At 37.2% G+C, this 23259-nt stretch overlaps 1 protein-coding gene across 1 annotated transcript in view; it reads left to right on the top strand.

Annotated features, from left to right (window-relative positions):
• LOC120526693 (membrane cofactor protein-like) overlaps positions 1-23259 on the top strand; it is a 61393-nt gene that overhangs the window by 21356 nt on the left and 16778 nt on the right. The window contains exon 5 of the mRNA XM_039749851.1: positions 11687-11743. Coding sequence (XP_039605785.1) covers positions 11687-11743 — 57 coding nt within the window. The remainder of the gene's footprint in view (positions 1-11686; positions 11744-23259) is intronic.

The following is a 23259-nucleotide window of genomic DNA, read 5'->3' as shown; positions in this document are numbered from 1 at the left end:
TCCCCGTGTCCCTAAACTGGGGGGATTTTATTTACCCCTCATGTATGTGCATGTTGTTGCAGTGACAGCAGCAGGAAATATCTTTGCACAATGATATGTGTGTGTGTGTGTGTGTGTATATATATGTATATGTGTGAGATATATATATATAATTTTTTTTATTTTTTTTTTGAGTAATGGAAATATGCTATGGGTTGTTTTGAACCTATTTTTGTAAAACATATTTATTTGTATTGAAATGTTATTTGATTTTAATAAAATAAAAAAATATGCTTCAATACTTATCATAAAGACACTATCACATATCACTGTACTTTGCACATCCTGTGTAATCTTGAATGTTTCCGGATGCTGTCCAAGTTCATTTTAGAGAATCCAGAATTGTCTTCTAGTCTCCCTTTGCTGCAGAACATGGTGAACCTGATAACTGAACTCTTGACAGTGATGACAAACGACACATCCTCTTCAGTACTCTTATTTCCGGGATTAAAGGCAGTCATTGAAGAAATTCTGAAGATGCAACAGTGTAGTGTCGTGGATTTTAAATTTTTGATTTTATTTTTTTGCCTACACTAACAAAGATGAACTTAACCCCATTAATGGAAAGAACGACTTTAGATGTGATCCAAAGATGATGCTGAATTGGGTAAAGATAAAAAGATTTTTCCCTCCTTGGGGAATGAACCTATGGAGGCAATTCCTTCGTATATGTGGTTTGAATGGATCTGTCATCTAGTGTGATTTTTTTATTTTTATTTTTTTTTTATTTTATTTTATTAAATCGGTGGTCATAGAGGCAGAGGTACAGACATCCTTTACTTGGGTGAAAGTTTTATGGTAGTTTTGAGACAAAAGAACCCCTAACGGTTATTTTTCTTTCACTTACCGTTGGTCACATTTCTAAGGGAAAAGGATTTATATTTGGCATTTATTTTTTACTTGACCAACGTCTTTCTTTCAGCAGTGTTCCTTCGCAGTTTTTGTCGTGCACAATATTACAAGCATGTTTTGAACATTTGGAATTTCTTGGATTACTGCTCTTATTATGAGAGTGGTAATTCAAGTAGTAGTTTTGCCCATGTTTTGGTGCTTTACATTTCTTTTTTGAGATTTGTTTCTTCTGTGTAGGAATTAGACATGTGTTACCCATTATTTGGTATTCCTTCTGCATAGTTTCCTCCTCTTGAAATTTCTCAGCTTGCATGTGCTGTCACTCTCGGTGTATGTTTTTTGCCACTTTCATAGAACTTTTCCGTCCATGTATAGTTTATAATTTTTTAGTACTTTGCCTAAGATATCCCTAAATTGGCTAAGAGACTGCCTACTCTGCCTGAAGATGTCCTAAATAAAACATTGGAGCTTAGTGAAGAAGACGAAAGCATGAGTGAAAGCAGTTCAGTGGAGGAACATTCAAATGTGTTGGTGAGAATGACTGCTGGCACTAGTGGGTCAGCTGCAGGGTTTCCTTGCAGAATACAAAAACTTCAGGAGATTTCCAAAAGAGCGAAACAGAAAGTGAAGTGGAGGAATGACGATGAAGAAGACAATATTGCACAGTCACAGCATGTGGGTTGAAAGAGGAACTCGTGGTCCTAGAAGCTAGATTTGAAGACAATATTGCACAGTCACAGCATGTGGGTTGAAAGAGGAACTCGTAGTCCTAGATTCCCAGCTAGATTTGAGGCTGGTGCAAAAGGAGATCTGATTGACAAAGATCAGTCTGATGAAATTTTTTAGCATTTAATTAATGATGAGATTTATGACCACATAGCACAGCAAACAAATTTGTATGTGCAGCAAGAAATAAATGAAAAAACATTGCAAAAGAAAATAAAAAGTAGAAGCCGTGATAAAGACTGGGCTGATACCGACACGGAAGGAATTAAGTTGTTTTTTTGAGTGATGCTTTTGCAGGGCATTATACATAAGCCGACTCTAACTAGTCATTTTTCTTGTAATCGGCTCTTGGTGACCCCCATTGTTTTGAAATAATGCGTGAGAAGAGGTTTTTTCTCCTCTTGAGATTTCTGCATTTTGTAGATAATGAAGCATATAGTGTTTACTTGTGTTATATTTGACTAATGGTTAAATGTGTTTGATGACCAGTTTCTCCAAAGATATATAAAATCAGGCCTTTCTTTGACCACTGCATTTGAAAACTTTCTGGAAGTTACATTCCAGAGGAAGATCTTTCGATCGATGAAAGTGTACTGCTATAGAAAGGGCATCTAGGGTGGAAGGTATACATTCTGAAAAAATGTTTTGGGATGGAATCCTATAAGCTTTGTGAGGCAAAGAGTTGATGTGTGGAATATGATGTTGTACACGGGGAAAAAGATACCAAACTTATAAACGATGTAGGAGGGGTTGATGTGCATAATTTTACAAAACCATCTCAGATTGTGCTTACACTTACGGAGAACCTACTGAAAGGACCTGCAAAAATCTGTAATGACAAAAAAAATTAAATTGGGAGAAGTTGCCGCTGCATTCAGAAATAAGTTGATGGCTTTGAAGTGGAAGGATAACAGAGATGTTTCCATGCTGTGTAGCATCCATGATGCTAGCATGAAGATAGCGCAGGACAGGAAAGGGAACGCAAAGAAGAAACCTCTCGCCATTGTCAAGTACAATGACTCCATGAAAGGAGCTGATCTTTCAATACATGGTGACTTACAGTACGGCGAGGAAGAGAATGAAAAAATACTATCAAAAGATTTTCCAACACCTTCTTGACTTGTGTGTTTTCAACTCTTATGTAATCTATAGGAAGCATTGAGAAAAAGATGGTCATCTAATGTTCCGTTTACATCTAGTTTACCGATTCTTCAATAAATACGGAGGAACAACTTCCAAGGCATCTGGAAGCCACTCAAAACTTGATACCCCCCATAGTTATCAGGGAGGCATTTCTTGGAACTAAAATCACCAACTGCCACTGAAAAGCATGCTCATAAGAGATGTGTAATGTGTTTGTCACACAAGCAGAGAAGGGAAACAATATACTGCTGCAGAGACTGGAATGTTACAGTCTTTGCTGCTTCGTGCTTCCGCGCGTACCACATGCAACTGGAGTACTAAGTGAAAAATGGAAAATTTGTACATAGCATAAATAAATCTACAATAAAGAAATAGCCTGATTGGTAAGTAATTTTTTTCCTAAATTAAATAGCTTGAAAAAGAGGCATGAAATTAGCTTATTGTTGCTAACAAAAATTGTTTAAATAATTTCTGGTAACAAACAATAGTTTAAATAAATTCATTTGAAATTTTAAAATTGTTTTCTTTCAAAAATTTAACTTGCATGTCAATTAGATAATATTCTAAAAAAATTCAACCATTTCTATCGATAGGTAAAAAAGGGCCCCCATTAAAGGGGTTAATTTTACAAAGAAGTAATTACCATCAAATTATCTCTTCTTCCTGAATTATATCTCACTTTTTAAACATCTGCTTAAACAAAACAGAAGCCAGGTAATGGCTAGGATGCCTCAGCTGTATTGATCACTTTATAACCTGCAAACAGATGATACCCCCGTGATTAGAAATTGCCAAATTGGTGTACAGCTTGGGAAAGGAAGAAATACCAGAAGGTAGTAAGCAGATCAAAAAGAGTTGGAGCGAGGATATCCATCCTATTGATAGACAGCCAGTCAAATGTGTGTAACATCACATGGTCCGGAATCCTACATGGAATTTTAAAATAAATATGGCTTGTCCAAGTGATGAACAAATAGTGATGTCAGGAGAGGGTGAGAGACATGTGACAGTTTTCAGCTCATCATCAGCTAAGTTAAAAGCCAACCAAGGACATTCATTAAGCTTTTTCTAAACACTGTGTGTATATATACTGTGTGTGTGTATGTGTATATCTATTATATAAAAAAATTCTGGAAAGAGAAGAGACTTTTTAGCCTGGGATGAGATGTGACTTTTTCAGAGAGATACTTTCAAGTCCCGCAAGACGAGACTTTGTGCCAAGAGAATTAACCACATCTAGGGCCGGAAATAAAAGACAGAGTAGACGACAAAGTAGAACATCGTAAAGATTTTCCAAAACATTGGCGCGATACACATGCAGAGCAGGTTAGAGATAATGAAAGTACTAAAATTCGAAAGTCTCAAAAAAATGAAAGTAAAGATCGCATTGGTGTAAACAAACGGAAATTATTATTCTGTGAAATAACGGAACAGAGAAAAGAGATCAAATATGTTGTTCAGATTTAAACTTAGTTGGAGACTTGTAATTCATCTAATTTGCTTCTCTGAAACTCCCTCTTAAACGGTGATACAATGGGAAACAAATATTTTTATTTTATTTTTACCTCCTCTTTGCTCAATCAGCTACTTGCTTGCTTGCTGCTTGCTGCCGTGCCGTGTGATCTGCATCTCTTGCTGCGCTTTGAACATTTAAAAGCCTGTCCTACTCTTTGACTTTTATTTCCGGCCCCAGGCTTGGTTAAATCTCTTGGCACTCTTGGTTAAGTTTCGTCTTGCGGGATGTGAGTTCTTGATATTTTTTAGTTTATAATTTAAAAATGGAATAAGAATCTGAAAATCTAACAACATCACATTAACGTTCAATGAACTCTGAAAAGAATGATACCAAACATATATATGTGTGTTTAAAAAGAAAAAAAAAAACAGATTTAAAGCTTAACATAAAACATGACATAAAATCGTTGCACTTTTAGGCTTAGGAAAACCAGACTATGCTATCTATATTCTGTTTTATAGTTTCCTCCACTGGTATTATTGTTCTTTAATAAATACCAAGTTTCTTTTAAATTTCCGTATATTGTCTTTATATCTACAGTGATTGAAATAATAAATAAAACATTAAGGCACCTGTATGAGGGCAGCTACATTACCTGCCCATAGAGTTTATCGAGGTTAAGAGGTCGCTCCTTGAAAGAAAAGACAACTGTAGTTAAAGCAAGGCATATTGTTTAGTTGGTAAGTGGCATAACTAAAAGAGATGCGCTTTTAATTGTGTCTTGATGGCACCCGTATTTTTGTTAGTGATGGTGATGAATTCTTAAGTAGAGACTCCTATAGAATATTGTGAGACATACTCTCCATTGTCTATTTAAGGATATCTATGTGTGAATATGATGGGATTGTAAGTAGAATATCGTGGGGTGCCAGACAATTAGGCTTTTGTCTGAGACTTTATCTACAGGATTCCTATGTGTATCCATATGTGTGATAATCTTAAATCCAACCTAGTAATGGGCTTGGCAAGTCCTATAAATCTCTTGATAATAAGTCACCTCACAACACTTGAACACCACACAACCCAAAAAAGAAAAAAAAGAAATGATGCCAATTATATTTTCCCTGCTAAATGCTTCTTTTAAAATGCTTGAAAACCCCATAAAAACACTTGTAAACCGGCACTGTAAAGAAATTTACAACACTCAAGTGTGAAAGGTCCTTCGATTTATTCCATATTTGCATCAGAGGGTACAGTATGTGTTCTTTTTCTACAGCTGATATGAAAAAAATTGTTAATTTACACACATCTAATATTTATGGCTCAGCAATGGTAACTCATTTATAAATATGTACAGTAAGTAGGGAAAGTGTATGAAAGCATTCCTCTACTTTGGTGCATTTCAAAAAGCTAGCCCAAATGAAAAACACCTGGTAGCATAGATAAGCCTTATGGTTGCATGATAAAGTAATCACACATTTGAAAAAGCAATAGTTGCCACAGAATATGCAAATTATCAACAAAAGAATCAAAATGGCTTTGCCTGTTGACTCATAACTTCAATCTTAGATTGTCTAACCCTGATTAGCCCTTATAATTGTCACTTTAGCTCAGTTAGTTTTAAACCAGTTAAGATCTGAGTTTTTGCTTGCTGTGCAAAGAGCACATCATAGTTGAACTAGTTACGTAAAAGAAAGTGCTTTTTCTTGAAAACCGCATCAGCACCGGTTTACATAAGAAACGTGTTACTATGAAACACTCAGAACATGCAATTTACCAAACCTATGGTGCAGTTGATCTTAATATCCTACTTGCTGTTTAGTTTGACTAGCTGGATGAAAAAAATTATTAATATTAGTTTAGTCTTCCCTCAGACTGAAAGTCTAAAAGTTCTTCTAAATTGCCCAGGATATCGTCCACATCACATATCCTAGCAATAAATTCTAAAAGTTAATGCTGTATCTCCAAGGATACTGAACAACCAGCAGTTTTTCCAAAATAAAATGTTTTTTTTTTACACAATTTTATTCAATTTTTCCTCTCTGTTTGCATGGGTCAAATTTTGCAATCAATTTTTTTACCCAATTTTACCAAACTAATTTTCATCAAACTTTGCATGCATGTTTATCTCTGGTGACAATGCAATATTTCATCAGTTTTGACCTGGTATCTATACATTAATTATGTCTAAGTAAATTTTCTCATTTCCTTTCCTACTTTTAGCCAACACACATGTATATGAAAAATTATTAGTGTTGGTCAACTGGTTAGCATGTTGCACTTTTGATCAAATGGTTGAAGGTTCAAGACCAATGTAGACAAATTACAGTGGTACCTCAGTATACATCCTTAATCCGTTCCAGATCCTTTGACTTATACCAAACAGGACGTATACCAAACAAATTTTTCCCATAAGCAATAAAGGGAAAATGATTAATTTGTTCCCATGAAAAAAAATTCTATTGTTATTGGCATATTATACATTGATGGGGTTGTATAAAATTAATTTAAACACTGCTTAATACTAAAATACATAAATACAAAAGCAATTAGATGAAATAAATGAAAATTTAACCTCACTTTTTAATAACGTCTTTGTTTTTCACAATCGTGGATACCGTCGCTCTCAGCATACGGTATGCAGCAGCTATGTCCCGGATATGCAAGCCACCTTCATACTTTTCAACAATCAATTCAAATTTATGCAAAAAAACACAAAATCATGTGAAAATCCACATAAAGTTTTAGTGCGGGTTGTTCACTGAATGCTAGCAACTGCCGTATTTGACGCTTGTGGGCAGTCGTGGCTTTGTCACGAGAGAGGTAAACAAGGGTAGTACGCTGTGTTCTAGCACGCGAGTCATATTCCAAACAAAGGTCGTATACCAAGCAACATTTTTCGTGTCCAAACAGGGCGTATACTAAGTTGGACCTATTCCAAAGCGGATGTATACCGAGGTACCATATATATATTTTTTATTTGACCAGTTTTTCATCATTTATATAGAAGTTTAGTGAAACACTCTTTTCAGTGATTTGGCAATATTGGCTCGGTGGATAAAGTGTTGGTCTTTTCTAAGAAAGATTGAAGGTTCGATTCTCCAAAAGACATGCATATTTCCAGTACTTCACACGTGTAAGGTTTCATTGTGGTTAGGATTTTCTGAAATGAAAAATAAACACAAATGAATGTTACATTTCACTTTAAGATTGTAGGTTTGATTCCATTCTGTCGCTAATGTCATTTCTGTCAAATCACCTTCCCACCCAAGTAAAGGTTTTTGTAACGTGCCGATTACTTTGTAGCATTACAGTGACTAAAAAAAAAAAAAGATTTTTTAAGTGACACAATTTTATTCAAAAATACACTTAAAAAAAGTATGTTACTAAGAATTTGTTGGTCATATGTGAATAATAGTAAAATTGTGGAGTGCATGTAAAAAAATGTATTTAATTCAATTAAACAAAATATAAAATAATATATGTTAATCATAAAGGTTGATTTTCCTGCCTTAGCACTGCACTGATCCAAGAGCAAACACTACTCCCAAGTCTACCACATCTGAAAAAGTACCTAAAACCACAGCGGGTAATTTCTATTTATTTTTTATTGGCTGTTCTTCATATTTAAGATCATTTATTAACCCTCATAAAAGATTACAGTATAATTCTTATGTGCTTTCCTAGTCACATCATCAAGGTTAAAAATTTCTGTTTGAAGTACTTGGTCTGAAAGTGAAATTCTTACTAAAAAGCAATCTGGAAATGAACACATTTTCAATTTTTTATCTTTTTATGGCAAACAGGTCTATATTGGAAATGTTTTGGTTAGCAAAAATTTGAATATGGAATATATATTTTTGGTTGCAAGTTATTTTTAGTCAGTTCAGCTTTGTTCTTCCGATCACTCTCTCATAAAAGTGACAGTGACAAAGGGGTCTTGCTAATAAAACTTTGTTTGGTTTTAAGCATGAAAATATGCGAACAGTAAAAAAACAAATCTGTATGGCAAAAAAAAATCTGATTTATAAAACCTGTCATACGCACATTTCTACATAGTTTAGCGTTATAAATCACAATCATCTTTTAAATGTATGTACGAGAATGCACTTTGAACCCCGCCTGGTTGCCATCCTAAACCAGCCATATAGGGAGCATATTAATTTACCTAATACATATGCAATTACAATGGTGCAGAACTTCATTGGCTGGTAGAACAGCCTTCCTCCTGACACACTGAAGCTTCACCACCTTCATTCAAGAGTATCTGGCTATGCACTGAAAACAAGTGCACAAGATTTTGTGCAGCATTATAGGGCTCTACTCTGCGTTCTGGGGGTCACGGAAAGGCATAAGCCACCAGCGTCTGACTGGTTTAGCCACTATTACCTTCTTGAGCAGAGGGACCTTGCGGACGCTGCAAGATTTCAATCCATTACGGCATAGTGTGTTACCAGTGGTGTCCTTGGTGACTATGGTGGTCCCAACTGCCTTCAAATCATTAACAAGCTCCTTCCATGTAGCTTTGGGCTGATCCCTCACCTTTCTCATGTTCATCCTCACCCCATGAGACAAATCTTTCAAAGAGCTCTAGACCAAGGGTGATTGATGTTATTTTATATTTCTTCCATCTCCATTGTAGCAACATTTGTCACCTTCTCACCAAGCTTCTGGCCGGTGGTCTTGTAGCCTATTCCAGCCTTCTGCAGGTCTACAGTCTTGTCCCTGATTTCCTTTGACAGTTCTTTGGTCTTGCCCATGGTTGTGGAGAGGTTGGAATGGAAGAAATTGATTCTGTGGACAGGTGTGCTTTATACACCTAATGAGTTAAGGTCAGGAGTATCTGTAATTGATTGATTGTGGCACACACAATTCTGGCTGGGTTGTAGGGGATCAAATACTTATTTCTGCCAATGACATGCAAATCAATTTGTCAATGTAGAATAATTAAATTTTTATGTAATATGTTTTTTCTGGATTTTTGGTTGATATTATGTCTCACTCCATTAAAATGAAACTACCATAAAAATTAGAGACTGTTCATTTCTTTGTAAGTGAGCAAACATACAAATTCTGCAGGCGATCAAATACTTATTTTCCCGACTGTACATAATTTTAAGAAAATCTGACTTCAGGCCAGGATCAAAGAAACATTTATTATGTTAAATAAGTACAATTCAGTTTATTCTTACATAGTTGTAATTGCATTAAATAGATATAAAAAAAAATGGTTGGTAGATAAAAACAGAGTAGCATAATGGGTAGCAGCAACAGACATCTGTGTGGAATTTATCATGGAAATGTATCTGTACTTTAATATTGCTGCTTTATAGCACCCTACCTTTATCTGCACATGGATAGTTGCTTTAAGTAAAAACACTTACTAACTTGCCATAAGTAGACCAAATAGTTGTTTTCAGACCTAAGCTACACCTTTGCCAATCACCAAAGCAAATGATCATCTGCTAAACCCTACAGGAATATTGCAGTCCCCACAATAGGTGCACTTTAAGCATAATACCTTACCCAATCAAAAAATATACTGTATCAATATTATTATAAAGAAAAATGAATAAAATACAGCAGGAAACAAATTTAAAAAGAGTCTTATTGAAAGGTACTTATGCAAGGATACAGAGGGTGGTAAAAGTGAGTCTTTTTAAGCCTGAGTGTGTATCTGCTTTAGTGGTGTGTCGTGTCTTGATGTGTCGTGTCTTGACAATTTCTTTGGCAATTCAGACATCTTTTCTGGGTGAAAGTGTCTTCACTCTCCTGTTTCCCTTCCTTATTTCTATGTGAATTTTCAAACTCCTGATCTAATGAGTATTGGTTCATTGATTATTATCTCAGTTATATTTGGTTACTGTCTTACCTTTAACTTTGCTCAGTCAGTGAGAAGCTTTGGGGGTGGTTACCACTATGCACTGCCAATTTCAGCATCCACAACAAATAGTAAAAACAATCCTGCAACCTGGTGCTCCTACAATATTGTACATCACATGTAAAGGAGATGCGGTAGTCTCATTTGTAGATTCATTAGTTTCATATGTATGTTAGGAAGGATAAGCAAATACCATTTCTATTATACAATAGTGTGTCCAGTCATCCAGAGCAGTCTGATTGGTCAGTTTGGCTTTGAAGAAGCGATTAAAGAGGAAGGAAGTGCAAGTGTGAGATGCATGAGGAAGAGAAAAGGCGTATGAGACATGTTGAGAGAGTTGCCTTCAAAGACTGCCAGTATAAAACCAGACAGGAGGTGAGAAAGGTACATCGAAAATAATGACAGAGTCATATAAGCAGGTTTCACAGGAATGCGCCTGACAGAGGAAGCACTGGTTAAGGGACGTTCACACTCACAAATACAGAGGAAAGGTGCTGAAGGATTGTGTAGGACAAGAGATAGCAAATATTTTGGATTTATTCTATTATCTGCCTTTGACAGGTACTGTTGCTACTTTACTAGATAATGTTTGTGTGTAAATGGACATATATTTTGATATGAATACTAGAAAAGGAATGTGCAAGCAAACTTCTGCTTTGGTGCCTTCTACAAAGTTATTTCAACTGAAACAAAGTAATATATTGTAAGTAAACCTCTGAAAAACATCACTTGCATAGATGTGACAGAATCAAAGCTCTAGACTAAGTATTCTTATTTTTTTCTGTGCTCATAATTATTTCAGCAATTGTACTGTGGCCATGCTCACTGGAGTTGAGTTCTGTTGTTGAATTACATTTTATTGTATGTTGAGTTTGGTTGGTTTGGAATTAGAACTAATGGAAATCTTGGGAAGAATGCAGGAATTTGTTTTTTTTTTTTTTAACGGTCTATTAGAATGTGCAGAAATTGAAGTGTTACCAATATTGCTGTCATTTTTAATTTCTTTGCCAGTGAAAAGAAAGAAACGTACAAAGAATAAGACAAGAAGATCAAGAAATATTTCATGTTGACAAAGAAACTTACCCAGTTTTTAATCACCACCAAAGCCAGTATCCTTAAGGTGCCTCATAGCTCTGGTGCTCTGATTGTTGCTTGTGTGGAGTTTGCATGTTCTACATGTGTTTATGAGGCCTTTTTAAAAGTGCTCTGGTTTGTCTGTCACTTTGCAAACACATTTTTAGATTAGTTGGAATTTTAAATTGGGTATGGGGGAGGAAGAGAGCCATATAATGAAATGGTTTTCTGGTTAGGCTTGGCTTCTGCATTACAACCTTTGCTGATATATTGTGCTCCGATGTCCCTATACCCTAAATTCAGTAAACTAGGTTTGATATTGTTATCGTATGGTAATAATAGAACCGCTATTGTATAGTGGACTAGACTTTGAGAGTATGAGGACAAATGTTAACATCTTAAACTGCTGAACAACTACCAGTTTTCTTAAGAAAAAGGGCATGTGTTTAATCATAAAGTGTCATTATCCTGTCTTGGCATAACACTTACTACTGCTTCTGATTTCTTTCTGGCAGTTCCACAAACAGCAACTACTTCCCAGTCTACTACACGAGAAGCAAAACCCACAGCAGGTAATTTTTTTTTGTTTGTCTGTTGTTTCTGAAGTTCAAGATAATTTATTATCCCATATACAGAGTACAGTGAAATTTTTAACCAGCATGTCCAGCAAACACGTTGCCAGGATTAAACCTGTATCCATTTGGGGGCATATTGTTACTGACTTTTCAAAGATGATTCAGATGGCAAAAGTCAGCTTTGTCAATCTGATCAACATATAAAAGTTTTTATGAAACTGGAAAATCTTCCTGCATTTTCATATGCGCATGTCATTGAATTGAGCCAGCAGTGGTCTGCTTTCATCACATATCTAATCTCACTCATTCATTAACAAAAACACTACTTCCCATTTACTTAAAAAGCTGAAATTTGGTAGGATTGTACACTAAGAGAGAATATTTCGATATATCAATGTTTAGGGGTTAACAGCTACAGTAAATACCCCAGAATCTCAAAAAGGCCTTGATGGATTTGATTGAAATTTGATGATATTATAGAAAAATAAAATTAATCGACAGGTGATTTTTTTAGTTTTGATATTTGTCAATAATAATGTTGTAGCAAGGGGGCTATTCTAACACATTGGGTCCTTTTCCCAGCACAGTGCTGAAATGTGATCACACAGAGTTATGACTCTTGCTTTGGCTGACAGCGGTGGCACTAGCAATAGGGTGGAACAGAGTGGGAAAAGCAAAGTGTTCTGTACAAGCAAGCTAACATCAACATGATCTGACCTCAAGTCCCGTCCCCCCCATAATGTCATATATTAAAATAAACATGCTTTGATCTCCAAGGGTGATAGCACCCCCTACACAGTCTCAGTATCATAAGCTAAATTAAACGTGCTCCAATCTACAAAGTGGACTGTTTGACTAAAATATCATATAAAATTTATAACACATCGCAAGGAGGACATCGCAAGGAGGAAGTTGTTGATAGCACACAGTGCCTCCTGTATGGTTTCAATTCAGCGTCTAGTGGGGATGATAAAGAGGCTGAATTGTTAAGTGGAAGGAGGAAGGTTTGACTAGACTCAATAAGATTTTTTTAGTAGTAAAGCTCGAGTTGGGCTGCCAGGGAAGGTGAGACAAATACAGGATGAGTGGTTATCTATCATTCAACACAAGCAGGTAATGACTGTGTCATTTTAAACGCTGACACAGCTCAGTTAATACATCCCTCAAAACTAAAAGGGAGAGGGGTGTACAACTGTACATATACTCTATTTCTTTTTACCTGTTGTCTTCTGTACAATCCTTACTTCTCTCTTGTTTGAACCTCACTCCTTTATAAAATGTTCTTTCCTTCATTGTTTAAATTTCAGACTCTCGTGTCTTCTGTACCAAAAAAGATGTCAGTTGTGACAGATAGGGGGCGCTATTGTCCCCTTCAACCCGCAAACCACACGTCAGACACCAGGTAAAAGTCCCAATGATGACTTTTTTATTATAATAATGTGCACAAAGCACCTCCATTATGCACAATAAACGATCAATACAATAATCAAACACAATTCTCCACTCCCAGACGCTTTGTCACGCTTCGTCACCCTTCCTTCCAACTCAGCTCAACTTGCTGGGGTTTCCCACAGTCCTTTTATATCTCTTGACCCGGAAGTGCTTCTATCCCTCAGTCCATGTGATTTCCCTGCACTTCCGGGTCAGATGAAAACTCCTTCTTTTCTTCAGCCCAGAGGTACTTCGTGTCTTCCGTTTCCGTGACTAGGGAGTACTTCCGGGCTATCTGGAAAATACGATTCCCTGTTCCTCCCTGCAGCGACCCCTGGCAGCCCCCACGGTATCCAGCAGGGCTGTGAAGTAAAACTCCAAGGTCCAAGATGCCCTGCTGGAATTTGGGGCACCTCCATGTTGCAGGGAAGGCTCCATCTGGCGGCTTGGGGGTATTGATCAGGATAAACTGCCGGCCATATATCACACAGTACACTAGATTTAGAGGAAAGGAAATCGTTTTGGTATGCACCCCCACCAGCAATCATTTAAGAGGCCTCCAAACCATAGTACCAACTGATGTTTTGTTTAATTTCAACCACTACAGGAAACAATCCCAAAATTAAAATGTTAATTCATTTCACCGCCTAAATGTGCAGCCCATAAACAACATTTCTAAGTTAAAGCACAACATGATTCAACATTACAACCTTATTGTCTGGCTATGGCTAAGGCAAAAAAAAAAAAAAAATTGAAAAGTGCAAAAAGTAATTCTTGAGCAAGCAACATAAACAACTGAAAATACTAAACAAATAATTTTAGTAGTAATAATAAAAAAGACAACAAATATGGGTAAACTTGCATAATCTGAATAGTGAATCTGAATCCTTTTTTCCGGTTGGTATACACGCTGTAGCACACAGACAATCGATGACGTGCTTATCAATGCGCTGCTGCCACTTGATGCTGTCCACTGCTAAAAATGTACTTTCACATTAGTAACTTGATCCAAAACTGGTCAAAATATTTTTTGTCCATAATAGAACAGCAGAATGTGCTCTGCCTATCACTAAATATAAGGATTTATTCTTCTGTACATTTTAATCTTAAAATGTAGTTATCTGCAAATCAATCAGCTCATCTTGCACGACTCAATCGAATCATTGGATTTAGATCTTTGAAACAGCCAATAAATTCACTTGGAATTTTAGTAACATATTCTGGTGTACTAAGCTATGTTGGAAAAAAGTGCTATGCAGCTAACCTGCTGAGACACACAAGGATGGAAGATTAATGAAATGGCAAATTTATGTGTGTTTTAAATGCTCTGTTTTTTTTTTTTGTTGGTAAGATAAGCAACATCTGTTTGCATGTGTTACCATTGGTATACTTGGTATCCATATGCACCCTCGGTTGGAGAAACTTTCATATTTCAGGGAGCAAAACGTCAGACCCTAGTAAAATGCTACCTTTAGTTTAACAATCACACTTCAGTGTGTAGTGTCAGATTGTGATGGTGCATTTCACATTCTTTGAATAAAGACCTAAACTGTTGTTACTTTAGTGATTGCCGTCCTATATAATTTACAATCCTAAGTGTGTGTTCTATTGTTGCCTTCAGATCTCCCATTTTTAGTTTACAACACAACTGTTTTTGATGGATAATGCAATGACATGCAAAAAGTTGGTTATGCCTACTTTTTTTTTTAACAACACTATAAGATTACCCTTTTTACCAACCAACCATGAAAGGAGCACTGCTGGTAGTAACCAACACCAGTTTTCTAAAATTAATTTTAATGCCCAATTCCTTAAAAAGTCCAAGATTGCTGAACAAACATCTTTTTGATTGGCATTTACTAAACTAATTTCACTGAATTTAAAAAAAAAAATTGCACCTACACGATGACCTCGGCCATGTCTGATTCATCCATTAACTTATCACTGGCCAGGTGAAATGCTTAGATCTTTGATAAGTTTCTCTAAAATATTAACCTAAATTGTTTCTACTCTTCAATAAAATGTAACTTACAGTTTTAATATCTGATGAATGATATTGTCTTTATGGTGTTGTGTAATATTTGCACATTTTCACTGTACTCTGCCAAACCAGATGCAGAGGTTTGTTATGCATTGCAGCAAATGTTAATTCTTCTCCCCATACTTTGTTAAAAATCCTCTGTTCATCTGATATTTTGCATGTCACAATTTTCTTGCCTTCTTCCCCAGTAGCTGTGTAAACCTTTTGCATACTTTAGGTTTTTAACTCTATCAAGAAAAAAATATCAATGCAGAAACTGAAAAGACAATTGGATCTACTTGGTTTTGGGATGGATTTGAGCTTTGATGATTCATACATACCCTTTAGTGCAGTTTTTACCACCCGTTCTTTGGTGGACCCATAAAAAATGTGTTGTTGCCGCATGTGAGTAATAGGCCACGTGTTGAGTAGTGTGTACATAAATGTGTGTGTTGAAGCAATTAACTTTATAAAGAAATTAGCAGAGATTTGAAATTGACTTAATATTGCACTGGTGGCCAGTGAAGATAAACCAGCAGAAGAGAACCATTAAAATAAGAACTAAATTATCCTATTGAATGATAGTAAAGTGTGACAAGTACTTAACCACAGTTAGTAAGATAGCTTTGAATTATGGTAATGTTTCAAGATTTGTAAAATCAATGTTTTTACTGCAGCAGAAATCTATGTAGTGTTAAGGCGATATTTACTAGCTGCCTTATATTCTGATTTGTTTCAAGTGTATACATGAAGTCCCTGCATAACATTTTAGTACATCTTCTCTAAAGTAACATTAAAAAATATACTCACATCCAGCTATCCATCTTTGTATTTATTTTTAGAGGTTTTGTCTCCACTGGAGGATCCATCTTCCACAAATAATTGTATCCTTCCAGGTAAAAGGTTCAGAGTTCTTAAATATTTTTATTTGCCAGCTTTTACTTTTTTACATTATATTTATTTTGTACAGTTCTACAACTGATAGAAATGTTTATTTTTGGTGAAAAACAAAAAATATAAATCATTCCAATTAAAGATTTTTGTGAAATATGTGCATGAATTAAAGTGCAACTTGCACTATTATTAGAGACATTTTTGAAAGGCATAGAACTTGTTTATTGTCCATACACAGTTACAGTTTTTGAAGATTGGCGAGTTACCTACAGAGCAGCTACATTTATTTACAAACCCTAGCTTTCATTAATAAATCGTCTTTGACGATATTTTAATATTTTTGAAACACGTGTTGCAGTGGAATATTGTTAACTAGGTAGTGAAATGTGTTGTATGCTTTTGTGTGATTTCTACATCTAACTTATTAACTATATAATGTGATTGCTATATTTCTTATAATGCTTAAGTTGAATGTTGGTTGCACATGCGTGGTTTGTGTTATGGCTGATGCTGTTGAATTTGGAGTAAAGGTTATCTTTATTTATATTGTGTTTTCATTATTTTGGTCATTGAATTGTGGGGTGGTTTCTTTCTTTGTCCAAAAGTAAAGGTTAAGGTACTTTTAGGCAACTCTCAATTTAGTGGTATAAATAGTTGTTAGGAAAATAAAGCCGAATTTTGTCTTTTCCAAGGCCTAGTAATCTTGTCCACTGTCCAATTTTTGTAAATGATGTTCTTGTATATGGATGACTGTAGATGTATTTTTAAAGTCAATAATTTTATGTTTCTTTAGTTATGAAGTAATGACTCATACTGAAGTGCTTTTTGCTAGGGAGTAAATAATAAAATATAAATTATGTAAAACAAGAAAGTTTAAAATTCTCTTTTAGCTACACTCCACTTCTGTTTCATACCATCTATAGCACTCCATGCCTTTTCACGTTGACTAGTTATGGAAATGCACATTAGTCTCACTGTGTTTTACTTGATTTTTCAGACTCCAAGGTAGATTCAACCACAATGGAAAATAACAATAATATTCCAAAATGAAGAGGCAGATGAGGAAGGTAATTTATTTTTTGCTGTCTTTATATTATTTTATTATACATTTGGAAAAATAAGACTATAGCAGCAAAAAAACACATTTTCCCTGGGGGTGGGGGTTATTTAGGCAGAAAGGTTTTGACCCCAAACCAAAATTCACTAACTAAACACACCATGAGGAGCAAGTTTGGATACTATGCCAAGTCTCAAAAATTACATTTTGGGGCACTTTCCTGATAAAGCACAAGTGTAGTCGCTAAATAAAGTTTCCCAAATTAGACAATTTCAGAACAAAGCACGACTTAAGGTCTTCCCCAATACAAATGAAGAATCTGTGCAAAATATTTAGCAGAGGTCAAATTCAATAATGTGGATTTGTATGCCAGGCAAATAGGCACACATTCAGCTTTATATTTTAATGCTGAAGTAATTGGCATTGCCCTGGTATATTTGTATAATGAGTTAAGGTAAGAAAGCAAATATGTGTTGTGTTTACTTTTCTTTAATGTTGACCTTTTCACCATTGTTGGCAGAAATGCTAGAGTTCAATCCATCTTCTACACTACCTCTCTGATAACTATCAATTTCTCTGCTCTCATGATTTGAGAGTTTGTTCTTTTTTATGGTTGGATTCCATAGTTGCGATACCTTCGTGCTGTGTTGGAACCCTGAATGCTGTTTTTCTGTATTTCTTGGTTTAGTGTTGTTTCATGAATAGATATGTAATTTATAATCTTGATGGTTTGTTCAATATTTGAATCATTGATGCAGCACATAAACTGGATTAAACTACCGATTTTTGTGCTGTTCCATTTATTGAACCCCTATTCATTATGAAACCTTTAAACTCCATAGACAGTGTATGTTAAGTTGGGGTGATTGTAACTTATATGCAAAATGGCATGAAAATCTACTCAGCTGTTTCGGAGTATTGCATGGTTTTTGTGGTGTTGGCCCTCCCATTATGACTCCTATATTTTAAATTGCACAAATATTGTAAATACAAAATTTTGTGAAATTAGGCATAGCCATTGTTAAACAATCGTGTTGGTTCTCCACCACACCATATCCACCCCATCCTGTAAGCATTTGTTTCCATTTAATCACTGAGATGGAATGAAGCTTTCACTGTAAATAAGGTGAAATATGAAAAGCCATGTGAGATACATTTCCGTCAGCTGAACTGTTTTTGGCTTTACTCCTCCCCATTGCAGTCCCTTTTCTCAATGAAACTTCTGAAAGGCCTTCAAGTCTAAATTATAAATGATATGTACAGTAATATGCATGCAAAATTTCGTGAAGTTCAACTCCGCCATTTTGAAGTAATGCACCCACAGTTCTCACCGTTACAATCACCCTTCCCTAGGAAGTTTTTGAAACGCCACGTTGCCTGGATTTTAATTTGCTTCAGCTTTACTATACATGAAAAATTTAATTTAGATCAGCTCATTTTGGAGCAATGAGCAGTTTTGGGAATACCCCCTCATTACAACCCCCATCCCTGATTACATTTTTGAAGCATCATATAATCCTATATTTTATATTGACCAATGGCAACTTGCAGGCAAAATTTTTATGTAAAAAGGTGAAGCTAAAAAATTCAAAAGATAGTCAAAAGGTATTACAAGGTTTTTTTATGTAGATTAAAATATTTTTGACAACCTAGTAATGGGAGCCATATAAATTGTCATTATATGGTGAAACAAGCCAGCCCAGTACAATTCAAAAATTCAATACTACATTTAAGTGACTCTGCCAGAAAAATACAACTCCCCAACTGCTTTTTCCAAATAGGAAAATGAAAATAACAAAAGGAGTTGAGGCAGCACGGTGGTGCAGTGGTAGCGCTGCTGCCTCGCAGTAAGGAGACCTGAGTTCACTTCCTGGGTCCTCCCTGTGTGGAGTTTGCTTGTTCTCCCCGTGTCTGTTTGGGTTTCCTCTGTGTACTCCAGTTTCCTCCCACATTCCAAAGACATGCAGGTTAGGTGCATTGGCAGTCCTAAATTGTCCCTAGTGTGTGTGTGGATGTGTGTGTGTGTGCCCTGCCCGGGATTTATTCCTGCCTTGCACCCTGCACCCTGTGCTGGCTAGGATTGGCTCCAGCAGACGCCCGCGACCCTGTGTGTTAGGATATAGCAGGTTGGACAATGAAAGAATGACTGACTGACAAAAGGAGAGCAATTCTAAAAAGTGGAAATCAAAATGAGATATAACACATAAGCTAAAAAAAGTGAGGAGGAGCATGAAGGCCCAGGCAGGGAAGTATTATTGCTTTTTATATCTTTGTTTTGTTTTAGAGCAAGTTTATTCACCTGGTTTTTATTTAGTACTTGGCGGGGGGGTAACAGGTAAGTTTTAAGAGGCCATCTTCAGCAGAATGCAGGTACTCTCGCTATAGAAAAGGTTTTAGTTTTGGTGAAAGCCAGGCTATTCTTTTTCTGATAACTTTTGGTCCTTTATGTGCATAACATATGTGTCTTTGATACCATATTTTATGGTATCTTTTTACATATATAAGACTTTTGTAAAGGATTTTCCATCTCGAGTTGAATTTATGAGATTTGGACTACGCTCTTTAGGTCCTGCAGCAAAAAATGAGGCATACTAGCTGCCACATTACTTACATGGCACAATGTTTCCATCAGGTCTACTGGACCATGTAATGCCATTTTGATTAAGATGCATGTTTTACGCCTTATGCCTTTTTGCTGGACATCTTTTGGAGAATATTACCAGTTTGTAATGAGATTGACTTGCAACCAGCTGTACAATGTTAGAGGCACAAAACAGAAAGGGTAACTCTGGCAAGTAGGACTTAAGGAAAAAACCCATATATGACGGTGATGCGTCATTTCAGGAGTAAACATTCTGACTTGTTAAGAGAAGCTTTAGTAAAGTCAGAAGGGGCGTGGATTCACTAAGCCGGCGACAAGTGAGACACCTATGGCGCACGCAGGAAGGAGCCACGCCCACCAACTCCAAGACCATTGGATACAATGACAACTCACAGAGCCACGGCCACCAACTCGGACGCGACGACACAGAAAAACCAGCGTCATTTATATTCGTCTGTCGTAGAGGTCACATGCAGCTCTGCCCCACGTTGACTGTTAATAGAGGCATGTTTCTCGCGGAGGTGAATCGCCATATGCGGCGTGTAAAACCGTTTGCGAGGGGTATCCCATGGGATCCTTAAAACATTCCTTTACAACTGAGGTTAAAACACAATGAAGTGAGCAGTCTTTAAAAAACGAGTTTTCGGTTACGACGCATGACCGCGTGCACCATAGCAAACTGTTTTACATGCTACATACAGCAATTCGCATCCGCGACAAACATACGTCTTCTTAGATACTCCTGCACTTTGTACACACCCCCCTCCCACCGTGGTTGGGTGTCTTGGTGGATTATATATAGAAAGGCAGCCAAAACCGCACAGAGCAATGAAAAGTCTACACGAGTTACAGGTGCATCTGGACTGTACAAAGACGACACGTGAGCAGGCAGTGTATACTGAATGAGAAGTTAGCAGACTAGCATGACGGAGGGAGCGGAGTGGATGTCCTTCTCCTCTCCTCCCGTTCCACCCTGAGCGCCGCACGGACGATTGTGTGTTGGTTCGTTCTGTGCATTGGTTAAAACCCAATGAAGGAAGCAGTCTTTAAAAACCAATAAGCCCTGTGCCTCTGTTTCATTACCGTCTCACCTGCTTCACCAATGCAGGCCCCGCAACAGGCGATCCGGCGGCGTCATTCCCATGACCCGTGGGGCAGCCAACCGGGTAACCAAAGTCTTTGGGTTCAGGGGGGAGTGTGGTTACAAAGCTGAAACTTAAAGGAATTGACGGAAGGGCACCACCAGGTGTGGAGCCTTACGCTTCATTTGACTCAACACAGGAAACCTCACCCGGCCCGGACACGGAGAGGATTGACAGATTGATAGCTCTTTCTCAATTCTGTGGGTGGTGGTGCATGGCAGTTCTTAGTTGGTGGAGCAATTTGGCTGGTTATTTTCGAAAACAAACGAGACTCCCGCCTGCTAAATAGTTACACGACCCAACAGCGGTCGGCGTCCAAATTCTTAGAGGGACAAGTGGCTTTCAGCCACGTTAAATTGAGCATTAACAGGTCTGTGATGCACTTGAACGTGGAAACCGACTGAGGCGGTGTTTGGAAAATTAACAGTCAACGTGACTCACAGGTGCGTGTGGACTGTACACAGACGAAAGCGACTCAGGTAGGGAGTTGGGGGCGGGCACATAAGCAGGCAGTGCGTACTGAACGAGCGCCGTTCAACCCCATCCTTCGCTTTGGAAGGAGAAAGCGCGACGGCGCTCCTCCGGTTTTCAGTCACGGACAATTGTATGTTGGTTCGTAGCGTGCATTGTTGCAATGTTACTTTTCTTGGTGGTTTATTAAATTACGGATTTTTAAAACATTTATTTTTTCCTCTGTGCTTAAAAATCATTTAAAAAGCGGCCTGATTATGCTGCGTATGCTACGCCGCGGGTTGGCTAGTTTGTTATAATGTTCACCGCACTTTTCTGTTCCTCACAAATCAATTTTTTATCTTGCTTGTTCAGCTACTTTTCTGAGGCTGACTTGACATTTGCAACATTGACATACTGCATTTCCACAGAGGAAATCCTTCAGGTTGGGGAAAAGGTGATAATCAGATGGGTCCAGGTCTGGAGAATAGGGCGGGTGTGGCATCTTCTCAAATCCATAGTTTCATAGAGCAGCCTATATAGCTGGGCAATTGATGTAAGCCAGAAGGGAGATGAATAAGAGCGTCCTTTAAACTCTTTTCTGTGGTGACTTCTGCAAAAGTCAATCAGTATAATTTTGATTAGTTATGCAGGCCATTTGAGGTACTTAATATGAATTACACCCTTAACATCTAAAAAAAAATTTGTGTACATGATCTTTACGACATTTGCTTGGACCTTGTAGTTCTTTGGTGTTGGAAATCCTCGTTGCTTCCATTGTTTTAATTGTTGTTTGGACTTGTACTGTTTAGGCCATAGTGAGGTATGTACGTTTTATCCTAATTCATGACATTTCTTAAAGTTTCTCCTGTCTGAATTTATTAGCTCAAGATTCTCCTTAAAACACTGAATGTGATGATGGCTCATCTCAAGATTCAGCCTTCTAGACTGGCACAAATATGGCTCACATTTAGTTTTTCAATTAGATTGCATTCAACTGATATATAACTAATTTCTGTATAGTGTCTGCTTTCTTAGGCACCCTCATTCCTTGACTCTTCTGTTTGTTTTCTCCATGATGGCAACATTTTCTTCTGTCACTGATGTCCAAATTCATCAAGACATTGAGTCATTCTGTAGACCACTTGCTTATTATGGCATATGAATGGGACAGGTTATGGTGTGTTATTTCCTTGTGTTAGAAACTTACTTATAAACCACAAATGCTAGAAAGTTGTGATTTGAATATTTTTTTTGCAAGTGGGAGAATGTGTAACCAGAAAAATGACAGGATTTTAGAAAAGGGGCAGTTTAGAATGTTTTTTATCCATGCAGGGTCTTTACAAGGAATGGCATCTAAATACAAAATGATAAGAAAATTTAAGTCTAAGAAACATTGCTAAAGGTCTAAATCTAATATTGTATTGTCAAAAACAGCTACTAACATTTTTTTGCATGAAGGGAAATCAAATTTAAAGCAAATTTCACTTTAGCAAAAAGTGTACCTTGCACCACACACGTCCCAAGAGCCAGTTTCTGTAGCCGAGGATCAGACCGCCAAGGTCCTCGCCTTCGGCCACAACCCAACTCACACTGCACCTGACCTCCTTGGCCCCTCCCATAGTTGGTGAGCCTAAGAGAAGCAGGACCCACGTTAACTCTTTGGGCTGTGCCCAGCCGAGCCCCATGGGTGCAGGCCCGGCTACCAGGCGCTCACCATCGAGCCCCACCTCCAGACCTGGCTCCAGAGGGGGGCAACGGTGACCCGCGTCCGGGCAAGGGAAAACGTTGTCCAGAGTTTTGCATGTTGCAGGGAATGCTCCATCTGGCGGCTTGGGGGTATTGGCCAGGATAAACTGCCCGCCATATATCACACAGTACACTAGATTTACAGGAAAGGAAATCGTTTTGGTATGC

The sequence above is a fragment of the Polypterus senegalus genome, chromosome 3 (genome assembly GCF_016835505.1).
Source record: "Polypterus senegalus isolate Bchr_013 chromosome 3, ASM1683550v1, whole genome shotgun sequence".
NCBI classification, from domain to species: Eukaryota; Metazoa; Chordata; class Cladistia; order Polypteriformes; family Polypteridae; genus Polypterus; species Polypterus senegalus.
This window is presented reverse-complemented; position numbering and strand designations above follow the sequence as displayed.